Below are 26,819 nucleotides of genomic sequence, written 5' to 3'. Positions count from 1 at the left end.
CAATTTGTTGGTGTTCTAAAATCTGTGTTTAGCTGTAGAAGACCAGATTCAGCAATTCTGTTATTGCAAATAGGTGAGCAAAAAATGGCCAGGTGACTTTGAACTAGTCACTCTTCCTCAGCACAACCTACCTCACAGGATGGTTGTTGTAGTGAAAATAGCAGCAGGAAGAAGTGTTGGTATGTTTGTGGCATTGAGTTATAAATAAAAAAGAGAGATAAAAATCTAAAAAAATAAATATACAAATTAGAGGAGTTTGCTGAAGTTTTTAAAAATATGTAACTTTTCCAGAAATTATTTTTTGGGGAAAAATTGAATTTTAGACATTTTACTGATCTAACTTAATTTTGCCATTTCAAAACTATACAATGCAGCATCTTGTTTGGTACTTTTATTTCACATGTATTAAACATACATAGTGTTTGGTTCCCCTTCGTGGATTACTGCCTTGTCGTGGTGAAGGGGCTTGCGTAATTCATTGAAGCTATGAGCTATGCCATGTGGGGCCACCCAAGACGGACAGGTCATAGCAGAGAGTTCTGACAAAACATGATCCACTGGAGAAGGAAATGGCAACCCACTCCAGTATCTTTACCATGAAAACCCCATGGACAGTACCCAAAGGAAAAAAGATATGACGCTGGAAGATGAGCCCCTCAGGTTGGAAGGCATCCAATATGCTACTGGGGAAGAGCAGAGGGCTAGTACTAGTAGTGCCAGAAAGAATGAAGCGACTAGGCCAAAGCCAAAAGGACGCTCAGCTGTGAATATATCTGGTGGTGAAAGGAAAGTCCGATGCTGCAAAGATTTTTTCTCCATAAGAACCTGGAATGTAAGATCCATGAATCAAGGAAAACTGGATGTGGTCAAACAAGAGATGACAAGACTGAACATCGACATCTTAGGAATCAGCGAACTAAAATGGACAGGAATGGGTGAATTTAATTCAGATGACCATCAGGTATATTACTGCGGGCAAGAATCCCTCAGAAGAAATGGAGTAGCTTTCATAGTCAATAAAAGAGTAGGAAAAGCAATACTGGGATATAATCCCCCAAATGACAGAATGATCTCAGTTCAAATCCAAGGCAAACCATTCAATATCACAGTATTCCAAGTCGATGGCCCAACCACCAGTGCTGAAGAGGATGAAATTGACCGGTTCTATGAAGCCCTACAGCACCTTATAGAACTAACATCAAAAAATGATGTCCTTATCATGGGGGATTGGAATGCTAAAGTAGGAAGCCAAAAGATAACCGGAATAACAGGCAAGTTTGGCCTTGGAGTACAAAATGAAGCAGGGCACAGGCTGATAGAATTTTGTCAAGAGAATACGATGGTCATAGCAAACACTCTTTTCCAACAACCCAAGAGACGGCTCTACACATGGACATCACCAGACGGTCAACACAGAAATCAGATTGACTATGTGCTCTGCAGCCAAAGATGAAGAAGCCCTATACAGTCAGTAAAAACAAGACCAGGAGCTGACTGTGGCTCAGACCATGAGCTTCTTGTTGCAAAGTTTAGGCTTAAACTGAAGAAAGTAGGGAAAAGCACTAGGCCACTCAGGTATGAATTAAATCATATCCCTGATGAATATACAGTAGAGGTGACAAATAAATTTAAGGAATTACATCTGATAGACAGAGTGCCTGAAGATCTATGGATGTAGGTTCACAACATTGTACAAGAGGTAGGAACTAAAACCACCCCAAAGAAAAAGAAATGCAAGAAAGCAAAATGGCTGTCTGAGGAAGCTTTGCAAATAGCTGAGGAAATAAGGGAAGCAAAAGGCAAGGGAGGAAAAGAAAGATACATCCAACTGAATGCAGAATTCCAGAGAATAGCTAAAAGAGATAAAATGCCTTCTTAAATGAACAGTGCAAAGAAATAGAAGAAAACAATAGAATAGGGAGGACCAGAGATCTCTTCAAGAAAATTGGAGAGATGAAGGGAACGTTTCATTTAAAAATGGGCATGATAAAGGACCAAAATGGCACGGACCTAACAGAGGGCAGAAGAGATTAAGAAGAGGTGGCAAAATTACACAGAAGGGCCTTCTCAGGATACCGCCGGTTAGGGAATGCCAGCGGGTTATTCCTAGGGGAAGAGCGTTCTCTGTGGGCGCGCCTGTCCTCTGGAATGATCTACCTGTGGAACTTAGGACCGCCCCCGATCTGCGTTAGGACCTGAAAACCTGGTTTTTCGATCTATCAGGCCTGGACTGAAGGGGTTTTAGCTTTTTAAATGTTTTAATTGGGCTTAATTAATTTAATGTATTTTAATTCTACATTATTTTTATATTGTATTTTATTCTGCCCTGTAAACCGCCCTGAGTCCTTCGGGAATAGGGCGGTATAGAAATTTAATTAAAATAAAATAAAAAATAAAACATCATCCAACCATATGGGCCAGCTCTAGACTAAGGCAGAATGAGCAACAGCCTAGAGGTGCCAGACTCATGAACATTATCACCATGACTGACCTTACACTTCAGCTCTATATTTGTATATACAGGTAACAGCAATATAATTAGTTAGGCTACTTTGATCAATTGTTGACATATTATACAAATGTTGCCAGGAAATGTAGGCTTCTATCAGAGATTGCAGAATTCTATCAGGTAAAAGATAAGTTATAAAAAAATATCAGAACTGTCTGGCATATTTATTTTAAAAAGAAAGTTTTTCTTTGAGTATATCTACAATATAGACAAAACAAGAAGCCATCGTCATATCTTCTCAACTGGACTCATTTTGTATAAACAGATGTATTCAGGAAATGGAATGTTATAACCTTTTCCCTTAGGTAACCTGACGGAAAAATGTTGATATAATTCACTATAAAGGCTGTTTGTTCTTTCAGAACAATGACATCAGAGAGATAATTTGCCAGTAGAAAATCTAAATTAATTAACTAACAGTGCTTAAATCCTTTTGGAGTTAATATCTTGACACACTTAAAGTCATTTTATTTCTATGAAATCCCATTGAAACTAAGTATTGAAAGAGAACCCATAATAAGACTTTTCTTTCAGAGATATCCTCCATTTGCACTGAAAGTCAAAAAGTAGAATTCATGAAACAAGATAGACTGGATTAAAAATTAATTTCAGCACAACATGAAATAAACAAACACAAGCTTGAGACATGAGCCAAACCCCCAGTGTGCTGTTCTATTCAGTACACTTTTTAATAATTAGTACTTCTGCTCCTGTAGCCTTCTGACTTGGTAATGACCAAAGAGCTACTATAAGGACATCCTCTAATATTATAAATTCTTGTAAAGAGGAAATATCTTCTCCAGTATGTTCTAGAACAATAACATCTCTACTCTTACAAACTTTCCTTTTAAAAAAAATTATCTTTAATAATCAGATACTATCTATCCATCAGCATCTTTTAGAATACCAATTAGAGGAATTTAAAGATATTTGGGAAGATTTTCCTTGTTTTTCCATCTTCTGTGTTTTTACAGGTGTTATTTTATTTGTCTCTTCTATGAGGTCTCTGAAATTCCTTATTACGTTCCTTACTCAGATGTTTCTACTTTTGGTTTCTTCTCTTCTTAGCAATTTCCATTACTGTATTTGTTCTAATCTTCATTTTGCTTTCTTCTGTTTCTAGGTCTTTTGAAGTCTTTTTTCACATTTCTACTTAACAATTTCATTTGTTCTGATTCCCTACCAATAAGGTTCAGGATTTCCAAGCAATTTCTGATGTACTTCTTGAAAATGGTGGACATTGTATATACTCAAGATCATATCATGGGAACTATTAGCCTTTGTTCAGTTGTTTTAATTTGACTTGCACATGATTATGATCTTTTCATTACTCAGCCCCTGGTTCCATCTTTTCTATTAAAACTCAGTTCTTCCACCTGCTTATACCAATAATATAGTTAATTTGATTTCTTGGTCCTTAGTCTGGTGATGTCCATGTATATAAATGTCATTTTCATTGTTTGATATAGTAAAAAGACATAGGATTGGCAGAAGTTGCTAAGCATTCTTCTGCTTCATTTTTATTTCCTAAGCATACAGTCCAAATATATTTTTCTCCATACTGTTTTCAAGTTTGGCAACAAGCAGCACAATTTAAGATTGACTTCAGATTGAAATCAATTAGTTGAATTTGAGTCTGTGACTAGTATAAAAGAAACATTGTTCTGGTAGTTTGATTATTCAGAGAAGATGAATAAAGTTCTAGTCACAGAACAATTACATGAAGGAAAAGTGAATATTGTTGAAAGAAAGTGGAAGATTGAGAAAGTTGTGTTTGCATGTGATCCTCTTCTCATTCCTTTTCTGCATATTAAGTAGCTTTGCTTACTCCAAAAGAGAATAGTGCAATGCTGTGATGAAAATGCAAAAGCAATAAGCTTTAGGCTGGTATAATTTTTCTATTAATATTAGATATTAGTAAAGTAAAGGTAAAGGTTTCCCTGCACATGCGTGCTAGTCATTTCCAACTATAGGGGCCAGTGCTCATCTCCGTTTCAAAGCTGAAGAGCCAGCGCTTGTCTGAGGACGCCTCCGTAGTCATGTGGCCAGCATGACTAAATGCCAAAGGCGCGCGGAACGCTGTTACCTTCCCACCGTAGTGGTCCCTATTTTTCTACTTGCATTTTTTACGTGCTTTTGAAATGCTAGGTTGGCAGAAGCTGGGATGAGTAACAGGCACTCGGGATTCGACCCGCCAAACTGCCGACCATCTGATCGACAAGCTCAGCATCCTAACCCACTGAGCCACCACGTCCCTTGGGGATATTAGATATTACTGCACTATAAATTGTATGAACAAAAACCAAATGATGATTTTATACTAAATCATACCCACTGAGAATTATAGAGCATACATAAAGATTTGTTCTGCTTCAGATACAGAGCCTTATTTTGGAACATTTTAGATATCTTGCTTTCTCTACCAATAGTAATAATAAAACCCAAACTCAACTTTTTACTGTTCAATATCTCATCAGAATTGTGATGTTAGGTTTAAGCTTCTAGATATGTAGGCACTGAAACTGCTTCAGATGTGCTGGAGTAGTTTCTTTCCTACAATCATCTTAATCAAAGAGCCCAAATAAAGCTTTGCCCTGATCAAAAAAATAAAGCATCAATTTAAAGTATATAGAATCCTTCCACACCCCAAATTAGACTTTTCTGTTACAGTTACCATGAATAAGTATCAAACTGGATTTACAGGGTAAATTTTAAATTCACCACATAACCCCCCACCCACCCACCCACCCAAAAGCTCTTGGGCACTCAAAGGCCATTTCAATATTTTTTTTCAGTTCAGGCTTTTATCCAAAGCAGTTATGTGAATATTAATTCTTTATCGGAGTCCTTTGTAAACCATATTTCAATTGAAAAGATGGATTGCTTTTAAAAAATGCAATACTAATTAATTTTAAAAGAAATACACTCTCTGATCTCAGACTTCCATAACCTGAAAGACAGAATCCAAATAAAGAGAAGAAGAAATACGAAGAGAAGTAAAGTCAGGTAGTTGTTACAGTTCTTCTAATGAACTCTGCTGGGGCAGAAACTATTCAAAGAGAAGAAAACCAAAGATACCAGGTCATTCAGCAATGGAATAGCCTCATATTTCATTGCTTCCTCTACTGTAGTCTGAAGAAACTACTGCTGCTTGTTACCTGTTAATGGCAGAAAGGTAATCTCTATTGAGATAATGAAATTTCCTGTTTTCTTCTTATACCTGTGTTGCCCCCTGAGGGAACCAATACTGAAAATTTGAAATCATACATTATGATGCGGTGGTCAGACACATTTTTTGGCCTTTCTTTCAATTTCAATTTTTTGGCCTTTCCACCATGAATATAATGTCTGTGATTATGACATCACGAGAGGAGGTGGAACGGATACTTCCATCCTTTTTTCAGGCTTTGGGAGGTTTAAACAAAAAAGATGGATTAAGCCTAGCAAACACTTTATCCAACTATTTTTCTTATTTGACTGCCAACTGCTTTAACGCTGAGTTTCTGAATGCAAATAATGTTATTAACAGATTTATAGAATTCTACAAACATTTACTATGCTTAATTCCTATTCCACTCTTTTATACTTATTATATCACTAAAAAAAGTGTGCTGTAAAGACCGAGGTTTTAAAAGTTAACTGATATACAAAATGAAAATACCTAATTTCCTATGGATTTTTATTCAGTTGCATTATAAATGAAAGTTTTCAGTTCATTTTTATTACTGAATGAAAACAATTCCTACATACCCTTGTATATTGTATTGTTATAACCATCCAGAGTCCCTGGGAGTTGGATGGCATATCATATTTAATAAATGTTTGTTTTAGAATTATGAAACTGAAGTTCACCTTCACAACTCAGATTTAATATAACCTTCATAGTGCATAAATAATTTGAAAAGATATATTACATACAATCTATAAAAATGCTTTATAACACAAGCTCAAACAACTATTAATTTAAGCTGTGGTACTGTACTGTATGATCAAATGTTTGGACCAAATGCATTAAACACATGCATTATGCAAACTTACAATTGGTTATTCATTTGCAACATTCGTAAGAAATATTTGTAAAACTTGTTATATTTCTTTATTATCTCAAAAGTGCATCTAGTCTTTATCAGGTATCTAGGGAAAACATGGATTGTTTTCAAAAAGGGACATGGCACCAGCCAATTGATACAGAAGAAAGAAACAACAGAATGGCTTAGTTGTGGTGGTTTGAGATTTAATAAAATAATGAAAGAAACTGAGAAAAATAAAACAAATAGGTTCAGATCAGAAAGCTTAGAAGAGAAGGTGGACAAAATAGTGAGATAAGGTGCCTGTCAGATGCAAAAGACCAAGTCCACACATGAAAGTCCAATTAAACTGATTCATTACTGAACAGTTTATGCACAGGAATCCTTTCAACTAACATTTAGCATCTACATGGAGTCAGAGTAGGGTCAACTGGATTCAAGGGGAGAGTTGGACTTAATCCACTTCTGGCTACCAAGGGATTCTAGGCTGATCCCTCTTTTAACTCAGCCTCCAGGTTTTGCCACCTGTTCCCCTACAGTGCCTGCAGTAAAGGTAAAATGCTGGTAAAGTCTTCATGGAAACCAAGTGGAGGAGAAAAGTGAGGAACATGTATCTATGTGAAAAGAAACCAGCCAGAAACTTTCTAGAAAGAACTCTAAATCAACTAAACAACTTATGTAACAATCTATATAGAAGCTATATATTGTACATACTGCACGATTTCTTAACCTTTAGACTGAATTTGCCAACACTGATTTGGAATTTCACAGTTATACTCAGATTGCCTATTGGAGTCTTGATACTTAGACTTATGATACTGCTACTGTCTCATATCCTGCAGCTCAGAAAAAAGTAAAGCCAGATTTACAGTAAAGCAAGTGCAACCATTAGAAGAATTCCTGATTTATGACTGAGTTGTTTGCTTCCTGCTGGAGCATAGTTAGGCTGTGCAGTTCAGAGAAAAGTGAGAGATGAATGGAATATTTATTCTGAAGGAAGGATAAACGTTCAAGATACCTCAGATGTCAAGCTGACAGGCAATTTGGAGCATCAGAACAAACCACAACTGTCAATATACTGTGTGATAAGAATGCAATAGGTCAAATTGCTGGTAAACCTCATAATAGCAGTAGTCAGTAGCAAGACTGCAGAGGATTTGAAAATTTATTTTCCATCTACACGTAGATGTGTTAGCAGTCAAGGCACACATCAGGAAGTGAGGTATGAAAGGAATACCTCTAGTGAGTTAATCTTAAATTAACCAGAAGTGGAGGGATTCAGTAGGAAAAAACATGATGGGCAGCTGACTGACGTGTTCACCCAGAAAAGTGGGATCTACTTATTAGCAGAATGTAGTATACAAATGTCTGAAACATATAAAATTATGGCAATGGTAGGAAAGTTTAAGCTCAAGTAGAATCTATCATTGCTCTTTTGAATTGCTTGGTTGTTTGTTTGCCTGTAACAATGTAAAGCAGACTTTTCTTTTTGCCTCAGTTGCAGAATAGCAGACAAAAGCAATGTCTTAATTCAAAGCGTGAGAACTTATGAATTGAAAAACTTGTGAGAAAAGAAAGGAAATCTTTACATAATTTACCCAGGAGCCATGATACTACAGGAGAAGCAATCTGAGTTCCTGCAGATACTACTATGTTAGGGCAAGGAACCTGCCAAACGATTCTATAGGTCTAGAAGGTTAATGGAGCTTTTTATATATAAATATTTTATATTTTTATATTTAGAGAACAGGAAAGCCTGGAGGAACGTTGTCCATAGGGTCGCGATGGGTCGGACATGACTTCGCAACTAACAACAACATTTTATTAATTTTCTAGTTTTACAATCATAAATACTTAATGAACAACATGTTGTCTGGGTCCATTAGTAATTCAGTGGTACATATTAATTTCTTCAATCTAGGCCTAATATTACACCATCCAATGCTTTCTCTTCTTCCAGTATTACACGTTTTCTCACACTAGGCAAATACAATTCTTATTGTTGTTAATACATATACAATTGAATATCAACATCTTTGTTACATTTCCCTAATAATATCAATAATGTCAGTTTAAAATATCTTTTAACCAAAATATATCTTAATTGCATTTGCACTTAATATCATTTGTTCAATTAATATCCTGTTTTTCCCACTTTTTTAAAAAAAATAATTTCCCATCAGTGTTCAAAATGTCTCTATCGCTTATAATTTCTTATAATAAGTTATATTTGGGTAACCAAAAGCTTCCCTTACCCAAACCTTCTTAGCATTTTCATATTTCCGTTCTCATACCAAAATATAATATTCTAGTTACACATCCTATCTTTCTAGTTATAATAATACTATTTCTAACCATTATCTATTCTCAGCCATGTTCAAACATCTGATTGGTAATATAACATCCCCTCTAATAGGTCAAAGCTTCTGTTTCCTTCAGTCTTGCTCTAGCTTTCTTTCTTTGCCAACTAACTTTCCAAGTCAATGCATTTGAATCATCAAGTAATTCTTCCTCTATTTTTGTGTATATTGTTTGGAATATGAAAAACAATTTGATTAAAGTATCAGCCCATTGATATTCATTAAACAGCCTCCCTCCTTCTCCAATTCCCACAATTCTCCTAATGGCTCTATCTTCCATTCAGTCAGCTCTTCTTGTTTATCCTCAAGTGTGTTCTGAGATCTTGACAGGTAAGATATTTTTTCCATTTCTGATATTATTGGTACGTCTACGTTTGTCTGAGTCTGACTGTTAGTTCCTTTCTTTAGGTCCTCCATCTTTGGGTCTACTTCCTCTGATTTTCCTTCTATTTTCTGGGTTGCTAGTTCCTTCTTTGTACTCATTTTCTGAGTTTGTAGATTTAGATTTAAAAAATGTTTTTTTATCTCCTTTGTGTTATTTTTAGTCTCATCATGAGCTAAGGCAATTGTCTCTTGTATTGACTTTGACATAGAAAGAATTTATTTCTGAAATTTATCAACATTTTCTTGTTGGTATGTCAAGCTGAGGACTTTGGGAACAGGTGTTAGGGATGGTTTTTTTACCATATGAAGCTAAGTATGGAACGTCCATTTTGTTTTTTTATGTAGTCTTTATAGTCCAATCTATTTAGGGATTTAAAAAGTTTCAGTCAATTGTCATTTGAACTCTAAATTATCCAGCCCACCTCTCAGTCCATCCTTAAGTCTCCACTCAGGAAATATAAGTAAAGTTCCAATTTTTCAAAATTTTCTGTCCAATGAAAAACATCCTTTCTGTCCAGAGAGAAAAGAGCAATTAAAAATTCTTCATCAATCAAAGGTTTATAGTCCAAAGTATTCCATCATCTCAATCAATAATGCATGTTTCTTCTATAGGGTAATAGCTCCATTACACAGATCTAGAAGTCAGTTAGTATTTAAATTTGTAGTCCAGGCAGGCCAGTTTCTCTGCCACACAAATAAGCAGCCCAAGAGGTTTTCCCACCCTTTTCCCAGCTGCAGTCTTCAAAAGTGAAAGTTTCTGAAACCACAAGAGTCTTACTGAAGACTCAGTCTGGGCTTCCAGCCAAGTTTGCTTTGGCCATAATAAATTGTAGTGCTGTAGCTCATCACTAGATTTCATTGACACCATCTTCCAGCTTTTTACATCCAAACCTATATTACAAGCTTTTTAAGTCTCTTTAAAAAATAATAATCTCAAAAGCATTTTCAGTCCCCAAATTTCAAATGTGTGTGTGTGTGTGTGTGTGTGTGTGTGTGTGTGTGTGTTGATTCCAAATTAATCTTGTAATTTTCTCGGTTTCCCACCAAGCATTTAATTTGCCACTTTTCTTTTCCTGAGGGGATGGGGTGAAAATTCCCCTTCCCTCTCTCATTGAGGAGGATTCTTTGCTTTGGGCAGTTTTCTCCCAGGAAAAAGTTTTAAAGTCATAAAGAGAGGATAGGGTCTTACCCAGTTCCATCCACGTTGCTCAAAAGTTCCTGGTTAATGCTTATTTTCTTCGGTTGTCAGCAGCTTCTGACTGGCCACACAAATGTAGCCAGTCTTTCCCCCACTAGTTTGGAGGGATTCCTCAGATCAAATGGAAGGCCACCACCCTCCCGCAATCAACAAGGGTCCCCTCCTTCTCTGTTGCCTCTTCCAGGCAACTTTCGACCCGTTTTAGGGTCCCCAGTGGGGCAAAATCAAACACAGAAGACAGAGTCCTGTTTTCCTGTGCCCGTCACACCGTGAAGTCAAACCAGAATTCAAGGTTAATGGAGCTTTGTGCAGGCTCATAACTCATGGTTTTTAAATAACAAGATTGTAATAAAGCATTTTCTCCAAGAAAGGAAAAATAAGGGATAATATGTCAAATACATACATTATTTAAAAATACAAATATACTAACTTAAGTTGCTAACCTGAGTGACTAGAAGCAGAAGAATAATGATTTATTCCTTATGTCATTTGAATTCATTGTATAATTTAAATTCTTCTCTAACAACTCCACAAATGTCCCACTCATATCCCTTTTTTGGACCAACTTATAACCTCAAAAAACAATTTCTACTGTTGGAAAGTTGGATAATATATGTAAACGCATCTACTGAAAAACAGGACATATATTTCTTTGGTAAATTTCCATGAAATTCTATATCTGTAAGAATTAACATTGACACTTGTCAGTTATGGTACTTCTACTAAAAATAAAAACCCACTAGATTACATATCCTGAATGAAACTTTAAATTTACATGCATATGGAAAATATTAATGGCAGAAAGCATTTTAAATCAATCTGACTAACAAGCGCTAATTGTCCATTAGGTTTGAAAGTACCAGAAGTGACCTTAAGTAATATCTAGGATATTAATTTTTAAACAGTGTAAATCCCACTGTTCATGGACTTTTTTCAAATGGCCATCTGTCATCAACTTATCTCTCCATAATTCTAATTCTGAAATTTCACTGGGTCTTCATCTTGGCCAGATTGAATGCATCACCCTCCCCAGTCTGGTGGGCACAATATAAAACCTTCTTCAGCAACATTTATGCCCCTGTGGAGATGGTTATATGGAATCCCTCAGCCAGATGCTCCTTTGTTGCTCTTTGTAAGTACCAGAAAATACTAAAAACAAATACCATTTGGATTAGAAAGGAAAAGTTGTTATAGAAACTGAAGCAAGAATGTAGACATTTCAGTTAACACTGAACATATATGAAATAAAATTTCATTTTCATCCTGGATCCATGGTACTTATTGAAGAATAGCCTCACCATGCCATGAATAACTTAGAAAAATACATCCCCTTCAGTGCAGTATAATGATATCACTGGTGGTGTATTGGCCTACTGCCAATCTCTTTGCCTAGCATGAAATAAAGCAGCAATAGCTGCCATTCTTATTATTTGAAACCACTGCAGATGTGGAAGGGAGAACTCAATCTTTCCCCAGGACAGCATGAAAATATTCTGTACAAAAACAGGAGGGTTTATCAGCCTGGCTAACTATGCATAGGTATAGCTTTGTATAAGGGAATACAGTGATATTTCCTCTTAAAACAAAAGAAAATATCAAGTGAGATATTAGCCTGGAGACTCTTTTGATATTTGATACTGCACCCACAAGCATGGAGTCCACAACTGAACTGTGAATATAGAAAGGATGTGGCCTTCTCAACCTATATATTTCACCTTTTCCTAAAAACTGTGAGATCTCCCATCACTTTATCCAAACCATAGTTTAGAGGACATTATTTTAGACATTCTTAAAGTTCTACCTGAACTAAGTTAATAGTCCTTAGATATCAGGGTTTAGAGCTGTAGTCATTATTTCCCATCAGAATCTGACATCCAGAAGTCATAATAATTTCTGCTCAAGAAGAGAAGTTATTAAGTTAACAAAAAGGCAATCACCAGCAGCCTTACATGAAAGTGTTACTCTCCTAAATCAAGGGTGAGCACTCAAATATTGAAGAATAAAAGAACTCTAATGAAGACAATCTTTGGTTCAAATACTTCCAAAGATTTGGTCAGTTTTTACTTTAAGCACTTAACCCACTCGGAGTAGCTAAAGCATTTCCAGAATATTCTCAAGAGACCACAGACACTCTAGCAATATATCGTTTTAGTCATTCATCAAAGCTACACAGATTTCAAATTAACCTTTCAACCCATCACTTTGTTCACATGTCTGAATTTTCAGAACAGATACTGTTTTATCTAATTATACTTAAATACTTAAATAAAATATAAGTGCACTTTTATTCTTTCATATGTTGGGAGTGTTCTATTCATGATGGGGTAGTGAAGGAATCACACACATGCTTTGTTAAATTGAAAAAACCTGAGTAGCAGTGTTTTGTACATACAAAATAATTATATATGCAGACAGTCATACGTAGGACTACCAAAGAGCAAGAAGCCATAAAAGATAATTTGATAAGTACAGTATTTTCATTAGTCAAATTTTAAATAAACACTTTATGACAAGTATTATAACAAATACTGATATAAAACATGCTAGTTAGTATATCGTTATGCAATTTCACATTTATTTATTTAGAATAAATAAATTCCACCCTGCCAGCTTTCACTACTCCGCATGCAAATTTTTGAAAATTCCACATGCATACTGCAAATAATGAAAATTCATGATAATCTACTGACTTTCTACATATAAATATAGAATATTTACATTAAGTAATCATTTATCGTTAATTTATTGAGACTGCTATTGTTTCTAGCCTTTCCTTTTAACACTACCTAAATATCTTTTTGATACAAAATTCAGAAGTGAATTACATCATTTCATTTTTGCTTATAGAGAAATGTTGTGAATGGTTTGGAAGCTTCAATAATTAAAATTCCTATTTTCAAATCACATTACTTTCATATGATGTTATTCAATTTGGAAAAAAATGAATATTTCATTCTTCTCAGATAAATTGTTTTTATTTTAACCACATTGAAATTACTATGCCACACAGGCAGAGAAATTACTCTGAAACTGTAAACTGCACCACTGCTTCCTACATACTTATTTAAGAAAATACTGTAGAAGGACACAAGAAGAAATAGTGATGAAATATAAATGATTGAAAAAAGTTACTCTGAAACTGTAAACCTCACCACTGCGTCTTACATACTTAAGAAAAAGAGGAGGACACAAGAAAAAATACTGATGAAATATAAATGACTGGGGGGAAAAATCAACATCCAAAAAGGATCATTACTGCAATCTCCAGACCAGAAATAATTTATTAAATCTTGATTGCCATATGTACTCATGAAGAAAGTTTATTTTTTCCCAAGTTGGTGTCCTTGGTTTGTTTAAGATGACAATTCTATGTCAAATATCTAGACTACTCCAGGTTGGAGGAACATGCTTTATGAAGTTTTTCAAATTGCCATTTTCCAAGCTTATTCTTTAAAACTTTGAAATTATATTTTGAATTCATACTTGAACATTTTTTACAAGACAAGCATTTTGAACTAGTTTGAAGATGACTTCTTGAACTTCATTACAATTTTAATGAAGTTCAAGAAGTCAACTTAAAACGAGTAAAATATATTTTGACTATGCTAGACAATAATTTAAGCGCAGGATCTTTGCACCAAATATATATACTGTATAACAAAAAGAATTTCTGCCATAGTGTGGTATTAAAAGCAAGAATCAGAAATCCTGACAGCCAATTTCGAATCATGTCCTAAATAAAAATGTATTTGTATTTGTTATGTATATGAATTTGTTATGCAGAAAATGTACAATGCAAGTGCCTTGAAAAACACATTAAACAAATAATATAACTTGATGCTAAAGTAATGCAATTGCAGTAGTTATAATTTCTAGATAGTATGCCTAGGAATCACAGTCCCAAAACAGCTGGAAGATCCCGGGGAAAGATTGTCTAGAGAATATACTGAAAGATTATATTTAATTGAATCATAAAAAATGAAACAGTTGCATTTATTCTACTAGTCTTCCAAACTTCTAAAGTTCTAAATATAAGTTTCTTTCTGCAAATTACAAAGATAATATGTTTTATTTTTAGCTTTCTGACATTGCTAGTAGATTTTTCTGCCTAATGTTATGACAAAAGTTTATGAAAACTTAAGCACAATACAAATGACAAAGCAGTAAACCACATCTTATAAAATGATTAACTGTCCATTTGCAACATTACCAGTCAGAGTAACGTCTGCCACAACATTACTCATAAGTTAAGAATGGTGGTACCTTGCAGATATGTGCTTTAAAAAAGGAAGGTTTGAAGTTAAAATCCCTAGGGTTGAGCATTAGAGTATAGTATTGTAGGTCTGCTAATAATACGTTTCCTAGATCTTGGCCCCATAGATTCCAAAACAAGTGAAGATCCAAACACTATACTTTGACTTTCTTCAACCTAGAACAACAGTAATCCATTTTATTCTTCTTGAAAAGCTCAGTTTTAACTGGAAAAACCTACCTAATTTTGGCAAGGAATAGGGTATTTTGAAGTAATCTTCATAGAACTCAATTAATCTCCGTGTAATGTTTAAAGCATAGTCCCCGGATCCTCTTCTAATGGCATCAGGTCTTGCATACAATCGTACCTGTTGGAAACAAAAAAAAACAAAATAAAAGCTCAGTCATTATATTTTCAGGATTGCTGAAGTGATCAAAGCATTGGTTGTATGTGTATGTGTATGTGTGTGTATGTGTAAGTGTAGGTGTAGGTGTAGGTGTATGCATATGTGTACATTCTGTCATAATTCTATCATATCAGGATAGATTATTTAATTGTAATAATACATTTTCACAATTAAATGTAAACAACATTAAAATTGCCCACTATAAGAACTGTAGTAATATATTATATACTGTAATATATCCTGCCAATTACACAGATTTTGATTTATGTTTTATGAAATATGAATATTGCTTACATTTTTTTTGAAAAGCACAAATTTTTAGTATAATGGGGTTTTGTCCTCTGTAAGGAAGTCAAAGTGGCTTAATAGGAGAGAAGATCCTGGTAAATTAGAAGCACCAATCAAGCTTTGATATTAATAAGAGACCAATTCAATATTATAATTAGTCATCCATTCCTTGTAATGGTTCTTTTTGATGAGCAAAATAAGCTATCTGAGACCAGAAGTCCTCAACCTTTTGGGCACCAGGGACCGGTTCCATAGAGAGAGGTTTTTCCATGGACCGGAGGATATGTGGTTTTGTGTGCTGCCTGCATCTCACGGATGGGGCTTTGCTTGTTTGTGTGTGCCAGTTGCTGGCATGCCATGGCCCAGTACTAGTCCATGGACTGAGGGTTGGGGACCCCCATCTTAGACAACTAAAAGTTTATATATGTACAACATAATATTCCTAAAGTCTATCAAATGCTATTCCAGACTCTTCCTTCTTCTCAAAATGAGGTCAATCTACTAAATCTATTTATTTTTTTCATATAATTTAGATCTTGACAATACATTCACTTGTAATATTTCAGATGTAACTGTTGCATGAATTACCAAAATGGAACAATTACTCATTTATTTGAGACCTACATCTTTTCATTACAAAGATCCTGTGTCCAAACCAAAACACCATTGTTCTAACTTATGCTATTATGCACAAGCATGTTATCATTTGCTGTCAAATTAACCCCTATTTTCTTGGCTTGTGATGAAAAATAAAGAAGGTAACTTAACAGAAATTGATAACCATTATTTTGGAGAGAGACTGGCCAAGCCGGGGGGTGGGGTTAGGGGTTGGTGGGAAATGGAGACTTAGTTTGGAATGTCTTTGTAGGCACAAGCAAACTTTTACCTCACCCACTTGAATACTATTGAATCTTATCTAGTCTGGCCCAGGTGCAAACCACCAATCTGAGAAAGTTCCTGTGTTATAAAGTAAAAATAAAGGTTTCCCTGTCCAGTCCAGGGAAAGTGTAGATCTCCCATTTCTTGGCCAAGGGAGCCAACCTTGTCGGAAGACATTTCTGGATGACTATACACTGAAGCACCCAGAACACTGTTATCTTCCCACAAAAGTGGTATCTATTTATCTAGTCACATTTGCATGCTTTCCAATTGCTAGGTGGGTAGTAGCTGGGTCAAGTAACAGGAGCTCAACTCATTGTGCAGCGCTTGGGTCTCAAACCTGGGCTGTCAGCTTTCCAACTGACAAGCTCAGCATCATTAACTGCTGAGCCATCATGCCCCCCCCTCCTTTGTGTGTTATAAAATAGTAAACTGAACCCTTCAGAAATGGATCTGATTGTTTGTACCTGACACATTAAGTCCAAAAGTAGATGCTAGCTTATTAGTATGGATCCAAAACCTATCTTTAAATATTGGCTTCAAACTCTGGGCTGTTAGATGAATAAGCTGCAACCATCCAGTTTGAGTATAATTTGAAGATGTTATAGTTTGGTAACAGCCTGATTAATTTGATTGCTTTTCCTTTTAGATGGAGATACATAGAAGTGATTAGATAACAAACAGAAAACAATTTACTTGAAAATAAAAAACAAGTATGGATGGCTGTAGAAATTGAGTGAATGAAGAAGGAAGGAAGGAAGGAAGGAAGGAAGGAAGGAAGGAAGGAAGGAAGGAAGGAAGGAAGGAAGGAAGGAAGGAAGGAAACAATGATTCTTTAAAATGGTTTGTCACCTTTTAGAAATAGAGTAGAACTTTTATATGAGTGTGCAGGCAAGCATTATCATGAACCAACAGCCCACCGGAAGTCAGTATGCCCAAATGCTTGTTATGGATGGCTCGTCTGAGTTTTTGTAACGTTTCATAATGTTTCACAATAGACTTCTGAATTAATGCTTGAACCACGTTCCATGAACTTCACTAGCAGTTCTTCTTTGGAATCTTCACATTTGGCAGGATTTTCTATGGCACCACTTCTGGTGTGGTGTTGGATCACGATAATGCTCATCTGGACACTGCTAGATGCACCCAATAACTTTTGAAGCAGTTCCATTGGGATGTTTTTGATCACACACACCCCACCATAGCCCAGATTTGGCGCTGAGTGACTACTAAGGAATTTCAAACCATGTAAGACGTTATGACATGTGCCTTAATTTGAATGGTAATTATGTCAAAAAGTAATGTAATATTGTAGTTTTCTAATGTGTATAATAAAAGTTCTGTATCTGCGAGTATCTGTCATTGATAACCAAATGAATTGCCCTTGGGGAAAAAAACCAGATAGGATCGGGAACTTAGTAGACACTAAGTTCTACTAGTTCTACTAGTGCCTGGGTACACACTGGTGACTATTGGTGCCATTTTAACTACTTTTGGTCTAAAATATTTCATACATTTATTGTTAGAAACAGAAAAATGGGCTGGAAAATTTTCTACAGAAAATTTACTAGTATCAAAACTTTCCTTGGAATATTTCCCCCTTCAGATTAAGTTGGCACTTTCAAAGCTTTATGCGGTGTTACTCTTTTTTTTTTTACTGTTGCTCAGTATTCTTTACAACTTTCTGACAAAATCTTTTTTTATTGCATCAAAACCTTTTTAAAAATGTACTGTTCAAACCTCTTAAATAAACTAGTTTTAATTTCTTCATATTAAATAATATGACAATTTACAAATTATACTGTAGATATTGAAATGTATATACAAATTTGTATCTCTCACCTGTATGGGAATATTTTCCAATCTAATTTACACCTTTGAATAGAAATATATTGGAAGGGCTATTTGATCAGTTCAAAGGCCTTTGCCAGTTCTTAATGAACAACCAGGTGTCTACATTATAAACAAGATAAGAAGGCAGTAGCTTTCTTGGAATATTAACAATAGCAGCAGCAGAAATGTTAGAAATGCTTCCTTAGATTTAAGGGGTGGGCACTGTCACAAACTAGAAACTATTAATGGTTTCATTCTCTATTAATTCATCTAATCAGCTGAAAACAGGTGAATTAACACAATATCTGATGCAGTGAATTTTAGTTTTACCATATGCTGAATAAAAAGAATGCTACTTCTTGTCAGTCCTGAATCTCTATGCATTTAACTTCAAGGGATGATCTCAAATTCTAATTCTGACAGAGGGAGGTGATTTTTCATGGCATGCATAACTTTAAATATCTTTACAACATTCACACATTGCCCAATTTTTTCCTAAGAAAGAAATTCTAAACTATTTCTTCATAAGGGAACTATTCTTCTCCCCTACTAATTTTACCTGCCCTTTCTAGCTTTCCAATATTATTTCTTAATGATATTAGAAAATGGAGAAACTGCAAATATCCAGACTGTCATTAGGCAGCATCAGTGAATTTTCTGTTTCTGTAGTGATTGTCCTAGATTTTTGCAGCCCAGGTATACGAATCTAAAGCAAACCACAGCAGAAAAGTATATAAGGTCATTTTTATATCGGCATTATTACATTTGTATTCTACTGTGTTTCTCAAAAGTAAGACCTACCCTGAAAATAAGCCCTAACTTTATTTTTGGGGGTAGGCCTAATATGAGGCCTACGCCCAAAATAAGCTGTAGTTTGGGGGCGGGGTGCACACCTAAAAAGCAAGCTAGGGCGGGGTGGGGAGAGGTGGAGGTGGAGCTGCCCCACATGCCATGCATCCACTTACTGTGATAGCCAGGCCTCCCATGAACTGACACCTGCCTCTCCTCACTGGCCCACTTCTTTTACGGCTTCCCCCAGCCTGCATTTTGTTGTCAGAGGCCTTTCCAGAAGGCCTCTGACAGCAAAATGCAGGCCGGAGCTCCATTCTCAGCTGCAGAGGCATTTCTATGCTGCCCCACGAGGTGAGTAGAAAAGACACCCCACCTCACCCCAGAAATAAGACCTAGTGTCTCTTTTGGAGTCTTAGCTACCCAGGGTCTTATTTTCGGAGAAACATGGTATTTCCTAATTATTCGAAGCAAGAATTTGTGGGATTTTTTTAATATTAGCTTTTTACTTGGTTGACATTTTATAGTATTATCTTCCATTATTTCTTATCCCTTTCTTGATCCATTGCCAACTCATTTGTTGTTTCTTTGTTTGAGAATTAAAGGACAATCAATGAGTATACAGCCAATGTGAGTGACAACCAAAAGTCAAAAAGCAGAATATGGATCCATACTTTCCTCTTTAAAAATCTGCATTACTGAACATCAAAATGCCTGTTAAAAGTGCCATAAATCAAGTTCAAAATTATCACTGGATTATCTGAGTGCCTACTACCCTTTGCTACAGCTTCTTTGAGTGTACTATAAGCCAAGGAACTTGCCAAGGAATGTGAGACTTTGTGCTATATGCCTACCAAACTCTGTTATCCTTGTGACCAGTGATAACCACAGTTCGCAATTGTATAGATAATGGAAAAGGCCAAAGAATACCAAATACTTTATTGACTGCAGAAGGACTATTGTGTCAACTATATCAAACTGTGAAATATCATTATTATAATAGAAATCCCAGAACATCTTATTGCCCTCTCGTGTCAAGTGAGGTTAGGAAGGTCAAGAGACAGGCACTCCAAGGATTCCAGGAATGGTCTTTATTGTAATAAGGTAATAACAGGATCTTGAAAGCCTATTCAAGTTTTTTCTGCCCCATCTTGGAATAAACAGTCAAAGTCAGGTTACTTTGAGTTTCTTCCTCATGGTTTCTCCTTTTGCAGAACTGTATAATCTTTTTTGACAGTCTCCCCTTCCTTTACTACTTTGAAGGTTAGAACTATACTTCTTTACATCATGAGAATTGTCTACCCAGGATAGGGAGCTGCAGTCCAGATGGAACATAGCAAAACAAACAGACTCCAAATTATCAAAAGAGTGAAACAAGGCTGCATTTTTTATTTATTTATTTATATGTTCTATACATGGAACATACCATGAGAGAGACTGAATTAGAAGAATAGCAAAAGGAAACCAATGTGTATTTCAATGACTGAAAAAAACCCAAACCTTTTGATTGCACCAAACATGTCAAGGTGTACAATGTCCTTAGGAAAATGAGAATTCCAAAACATTTTGTTGTCTCAAATGAAATTTCTGCACAGAAAACCATAGTCCAGGTAAAACATGGTGAAACAGATCGACTCCAAGTTGGCAAATGAAAGAGACAAAGCTCTATATTTCTTATGCTATTCAATCTGTATGTTGAATATATAATAAGAGAATCTAGGTTCGAAGAAGATGAGCATAGTTTTAAAATTGGAGAAAGAAACATCAATAACCTGTACTATGCTGATGATACTACTCCAAAGCCAAATGCAAAGGCTTTCCAAGTTTCAGTAATAAAAATCAGCATCCTGGGGAAGAAATTGGACAATGATTAAATAGAAAAAAAGATCAAAACAAAGACAAAACAGCAACCAACCTTGGATAACACAGTGAAGACTTTGATAAATTGTAGTTAGTTTATCTTTTGCCAACATATAAAAAGTCATGGTAATAAATAGCATAAAAACAAAAATACCATCCCTGGGTGAAGGGAGGATAAAATTGAGCAATTGGGACAAATCTCTGGTCCCCTGTGAGCCCCAGGCCTGGCAGCATAATCAGGATTTGAGGGCTTTATGAAAAATAAAAACAGATGGGAGTAATCTAATTTCAAGGAGACCACAGCAGAAAAGGCTTGTTTCCAGGACCCATCAGACATACCATGTTTCCCCGAAAATAAGACCCGGTCTTATATATATATAGCCTCCAAAAGAGGCAGTAGGTCTTATTTTGGGGGGATGTCTTTTTTCCTGACACCTGTCTTGCCTCGAAGTGACAGCACCAACAGCCCCATCCAGCAGGAAGCTGCATGGCTACCAGCACACTTCTGCAGCCACTCACACTCACAGCAGGAGGCCGCATGGCCTGCCACACCATGCAGCCACCACAAGGTGAGGCAAGTGGAGGAGGGGGTGGAGCTGCCCCAAGAATCCAGTAGGTGCCCAAACACTTTTCCCCTGAACAGAGATCTGATGGAGACTGAAAACTTTGTCTGCTTGCAAATGGGACACTTGGAGATGGAGCTAATTGCTCCGTTTCAAAGCACCCCATTCGTAAGCAGACAGAGCTTCCAGTCTCAGTCAGATCTCTGTTAGGGAGAAAAGTGTTTGGGCACCTATGGGGCACTTGGGAACAGGTCAAATTGCTTTATTCCCAAGTACTCCATAGGCACCCAAGCACTTCTTCCCTGCCTATGCCTTCACTCTGTACCAACTCTGTGCCAAGGGGCTGGCAGGCTACACTGCTGCTGGACACCATCAGCCCACACACACTCACTACCATTTGTGCTGGCCACACATCACCCAGGCTTATTTTTGGGGTAGGGCTTATATTAGGCCTATCCCCAAAAATCAGGCTAGGGCTTATTTTCGGAGTGGGTTTTATTTTCAGGGAAACAGGGTAGCAAATATCTGCAGCACACCTTCTCTATGAGATTTGATGGGATAGTCTGATGTAATGAGATAGATAATCCCATGCCATGAAGGGCTTTAAAAGTTAAAAAGCACCTTGAATTGGATCCAGAAGTTAATTGGCAGATGTAGCCTGCAGAGCAGAAGTGTAACATGCATTGCCCTAACAGTACATATAATTGAGCATGCCACCTCATTCTGTACTAGCTGATGTTTCTAAATATTGTTCAGGGGCAGTCCTATGCAGGCACATTGTAGTAATCCAATCTCCAGACATGAATGACAGTAAGCAGAGCCGGCTGATCCAGGAAGAAGCACAGCTGGCAGGAGTTCTGTCTAGGAGGGTCTCCAGATTGCACACTGGGCCTATCTGGAGTAGTGCAACCCCATCCAGCATCAAAGATGGCATGGTCCTGAAATCAGTGGGCCCTGAAAACTAAAGCCAATCAGTCTTGCCAGGGTTCAGCTGAAGCTAGTTGTTCCCCATCCAGACCCTCACAGCCTCCAGACATCAGGATAAAATGTTCCTGACATCACTTAATTTGCCAGAGGTGGAGATATATAATTGGATTTCATCAGTACATAGTTCAGACATGTCAAACTCATGACGTCACGTGACATTGTGCAACGTATCAGGAGAGTTTTGCTATTTCCGGCAATGGGGTGGGCGCGGCTGCCAGATGACACGTCCGGCCCATGGGCCAGCATTGACACCCCTGACATAGATGATACCTCAATTCATAGTGATGGATGAGTTCATCCAGCAACCTCATGTAAATATTAAAAGGAGAGGAGAAAGCACCAAGCACCAAGCCCTATGGCCAAGGGCAAGACTTTTCCTTCCTAATCACCACCAACTAGAATGAACTCTAAAGGTAGAAGGTGCTGTCCACCTCCAACTCTCTGAGCCAATCCAGAAAAAATACCATGTAGTATTTTTTAAGTTGATAAGATATTTTGTACAATTTATCCATCCCCCCCCAAAAGAAAAATTAGTAGTGTCAATGGAACCATATTTAGTTCCTCCACTTCTTAGAAGTTTTCCCTTTTGTAGTTAAAAGTGATTGTACTAGACCTTCCTAGCATTTGCCATTTTCATGTATGCTAAATGTAACAGCATTATGATCATTGTTTTCTTGCAATTTCATAACACTTCCTTCATACACTAGTTCATGGCCACAACTCGAGGCTAAATCTAGGATTGTCTCCTCTCAGGTTGATTTCAACACAACTGTTTTAAGAAACAAGCATTTAAGTTATCTATAAATGGGGTTTCTTTGTTGGGGCTTGGGTCAATCTATGTAAGGATAATGGTAGTCCTCATTTATTACAAAATTTCTCCTTTGATACCTCCCTGATTACTTTTGCCATTACAAGATAATTCTCAACATTTTGATCAAGCGGATGATAGACCAGCCATAAAGCTAGTTTACATTTGAGGCAAATACTATACTGCCACCTTTAGTGAATCTATGGTGGATTCTTGTCTTTGAATATTTTCTAGTATATTAGATTATATAACCTTCTTTGAGACCTGAATATTTTTATTTTGAATGGAGGGATGATGGGCCATGAGACACCTTTTAGGGACCTTTTGAAAATGCTAATTTATTTTTATTTATTTTAATCCCATTTATATCCCGCCCTTCTCCGAAGACTCAGGGCGGCTTACAATTTAAGCACAAACCAATGTGCTTAGCAATAGCCTTCATTCTATGTATATGCCTGCTTATTAGGGCTTTCAGTTCAGCCCTAAAATATTCAGACACAAGAATGTTGATTAAACTGTAAAAGTATACTGTCAAAAACAGCTCTGGGAAACAAAGCCAAAAGAAAATAACAGGGAAAATGACACATCAAATGAAACCTTTATTCCAGGGGTCCCCAACACCCTTGAGCCATTCAGAACTGGGCCACGGAAGTTATGGGCAAGCATGCAAGTATGCACACACACGTGCACATCCCCTCTCCCCCCGCCATACCGGTCCACAGTGTCAGGAAGGTTGAGGAACTCTGCTTTATTCCACCACCCACCACCTCTTCCATCCTTTATCTTCTCAGTACACCATGATCCTTGTATTATTATTATCTCATGCTTATTATCTCATGCTATCAATCTAATTACTTCATCTTCTCTGACCTCTCTAATCACATGGCAAATCACATTCTTTTTTTTATTTATTTAAAGAAAATTTATATGTCTGCCCAACTCTGGGAAGCTTACAAAGATAAAAATCTTATATAAAAAAAATAAAAAGCAACGACCTCCTCCACTTCCCCAGTGACACACACACATATACACACATTGTGTGTGTATGTATGTGTGTCTGTTTGTGTGTGTGTGTGTGAAGGTAGGTAGGTAGGTAGACAGGCAGGCAGGCAGGTAGGTAGATACTACTGTATCCAATATATATTCTAACTGGCATATATCTCCAGTACCATTGTTGGGAGAATAAACACATCTATGACACATATACCCATCAACTTCAGTTTCAACAATCTCTGATCTGCCAGGCAAATCTCAAAATAGAGATACAAAAAAAGCCACTTAAACTTTCTCCGCCCTCATTTGACATTTAGGCTGAAATTGGTTAAGAGTGCCTCTCTGGCACTGGCAAAAAACACATAAAACAGAATACCCTCAAAATAAGGCTTTCATCACATTACTACATCCCACTCAGAACCTCTCATAAAAATCATCTAGGAGACGATCAAACATATCTAAGATCTTCATGCCCCACAGAGCAAGGGACAATTTTCCTTCCCAGACCTCCCACGTCCACAGGAAAGAAACATCTTAAATTTACATGTCTAAAATGCCTCACATCAAAGGCCATAGCTTAATGATGAAACCCCATCATTACTATGCTGTAAGTATGTCTACTCGTAGCTTTCTAAAATTTGTTCCGTAGCTTTGATTGCTGTATTCTATGTTAATGTGGTCAAAAAGATTACCCAATTCTTCAGGCAGCCATACAGTCTGTTTATTTGTGACATAGCTCATAATCAGACCAAGAAAATTCTTATAAGTTTAAGTTAAGTTTAAGTTTATTAGATTTATATACCTCCCTTTTCCCATAGGACTCATAACATCACAATAAACAGTTTGTGCCTTAATGGACAGGTTTTGGTGGTCTCCGTTATTAAATGAATCTTAGGGAGGAACATTTTTCCAAAAATACCTATACACCATGTTCTTTTTCAAATATTGTTGGCAAACCTTTTTTTAAACCACATGTCTCCTTTTCCATCTCCTAACTCTCATAGTCACCTGTCTTCTTCTGATATCTTCTTTCTTCAAGGCCATTCCTTTCCCTGATAACATTACTGGCAATGGGGCAAGCCGTTAAAACCCAAGAGATCTAATTTACACATTTCTCTTGCTTACTAAACATGATCAGCTCAGATGGGACTTCGACTTCAAGCAATGGAAGGATACCATTGCACTGAACACAGCGTGTACATCTATGGAATAAACTGAAAAGTGACCCTGTTGATTTTTCTCTACCTTCATATGAATTACTGTTGATAACTAGGTTTTGTTCTTCAGAAAATGTCCAAACTGAAAAATAGTGTCTGCAATATACTTTGACAAAGCAGAGGCCACTAGATTTTTCTTAGTCACTAAACTCAACTTAAGCTTTATTTCTAGAGATAGGAGGTTAATGTGCTCTCCCCTTTTTCCCCTCCTTGATCATGTTTGTGTCCTTTTCTCTCACTCTGGTCATACATCTGCACCCTGTGCTAGTAATTACAAGTGCAGAAGGTCAGACGTAGATCAGAGTTATTTATGGCATCTAAAAGTATCACCAGACTGCAGGAATGGGACAGACCATGTAAAACAAACAAGTTCAGAAGCCAAGGTTCCATGCTGACAAATCCAAAATCTAGGAATCAGAACAGGATTACTGTCTTATACCAATCTAAAAATCAGTCAGGTAATAAGAAGCAGCAAGATTCAAGAGATCAGATCTAATTTAGGAAAGCTGTTTGCCAACAAAAGTCTGATTTCCAAAACGTTCTTTTATAGCAGTGACTTGAGTATTTCTATTTTCCCTGAGAAACAACTCTTTCTTTTGAAGTGATTCATTGAATATTGCCCTCAGGGGATATCTACGTATGTTTAATTGCTTGAACTTTCTAAATAGCAAAGGCTTTTCTCTCAAACTGTAGGCTGTATAACTCAGCTTGCTTCTGCAGTAGGCAGCTGCTTATCTGATTGCTCTGGACTTAGGAGCTAAGATATAGGTATCTAAGATGTAGATATCCAGCCCATGGGTACTTGAAGTCAGAGCTTGTCAGTCTCTGCTTATTCAAAGTCTAACTCATCAGCCATGCAAATAACACTACACTCTTCCCAAAGACTTCTAGCTAGGACTGAGCTGGTAGTTGAACAATATGATTCTATGCACTAGCAAATCAATTGTAAATAGCTGTAGCCATGATCTTGACTCTCAGACAATGGGTTTAACATGCAAGCAAACTTTCATTCCTTTAGCCAGAAAAAAAGTCTCACACATTCAGTCAAAGAACACTTCTTAAATACAATCGTTCAACTCCATAAATTTGCCAACTTTTTTGCAAACCATGTTTTTGCCTTCTTAGTCACTTGTTCTGCCACAAGGTTCTAGCTACTATTGTCTGAAGAATACTGGCAGATTATCAGTCCAAACAAATACTTAAGTCCAGACACCATGTAGATAAGGGATGCACAATTTCTGACAGCTTAGATATCAGGTTTTGCATAGTATGTTATGGGGCAAAACTGGACAAGGATAGACTTCATTTTGGAAAGCTTATATTTTGCTCAATTTCCCCTAAACTCCAAAAAGGTAAATAGGGATTCAAATTTGGAGTTGAGCCACTCTTTATCTTTGTCATAGCCCATGATATCCATTTATAATATCAACAGATAACATTAGAATTTGAATAATATTATCAGGGC

At 36.6% G+C, this 26,819-nt stretch overlaps 1 protein-coding gene across 1 annotated transcript in view; it reads right to left on the bottom strand.

Moving 5' to 3' along the window:
• The window catches only part of TRHDE (thyrotropin releasing hormone degrading enzyme), a gene marked incomplete at both ends in the record, with an annotated part of 263,817 nt that overhangs the window by 187,160 nt on the left and 49,838 nt on the right, over window positions 1-26,819 (bottom strand). The window contains 1 exon segment of the mRNA XM_081330257.1: window positions 14,972-15,098. Coding sequence (XP_081186383.1) covers window positions 14,972-15,098 — 127 coding nt within the window.

Source organism: Vipera berus, assembly GCF_964194415.1.
Source record: "Vipera berus genome assembly, chromosome: 6".
In the NCBI taxonomy this organism is placed as follows: Eukaryota; Metazoa; Chordata; class Lepidosauria; order Squamata; family Viperidae; genus Vipera; species Vipera berus.
The sequence above is the reverse complement of the archived record's forward strand: the minus strand, read 5'-3'. Positions and strand labels throughout refer to the sequence as shown.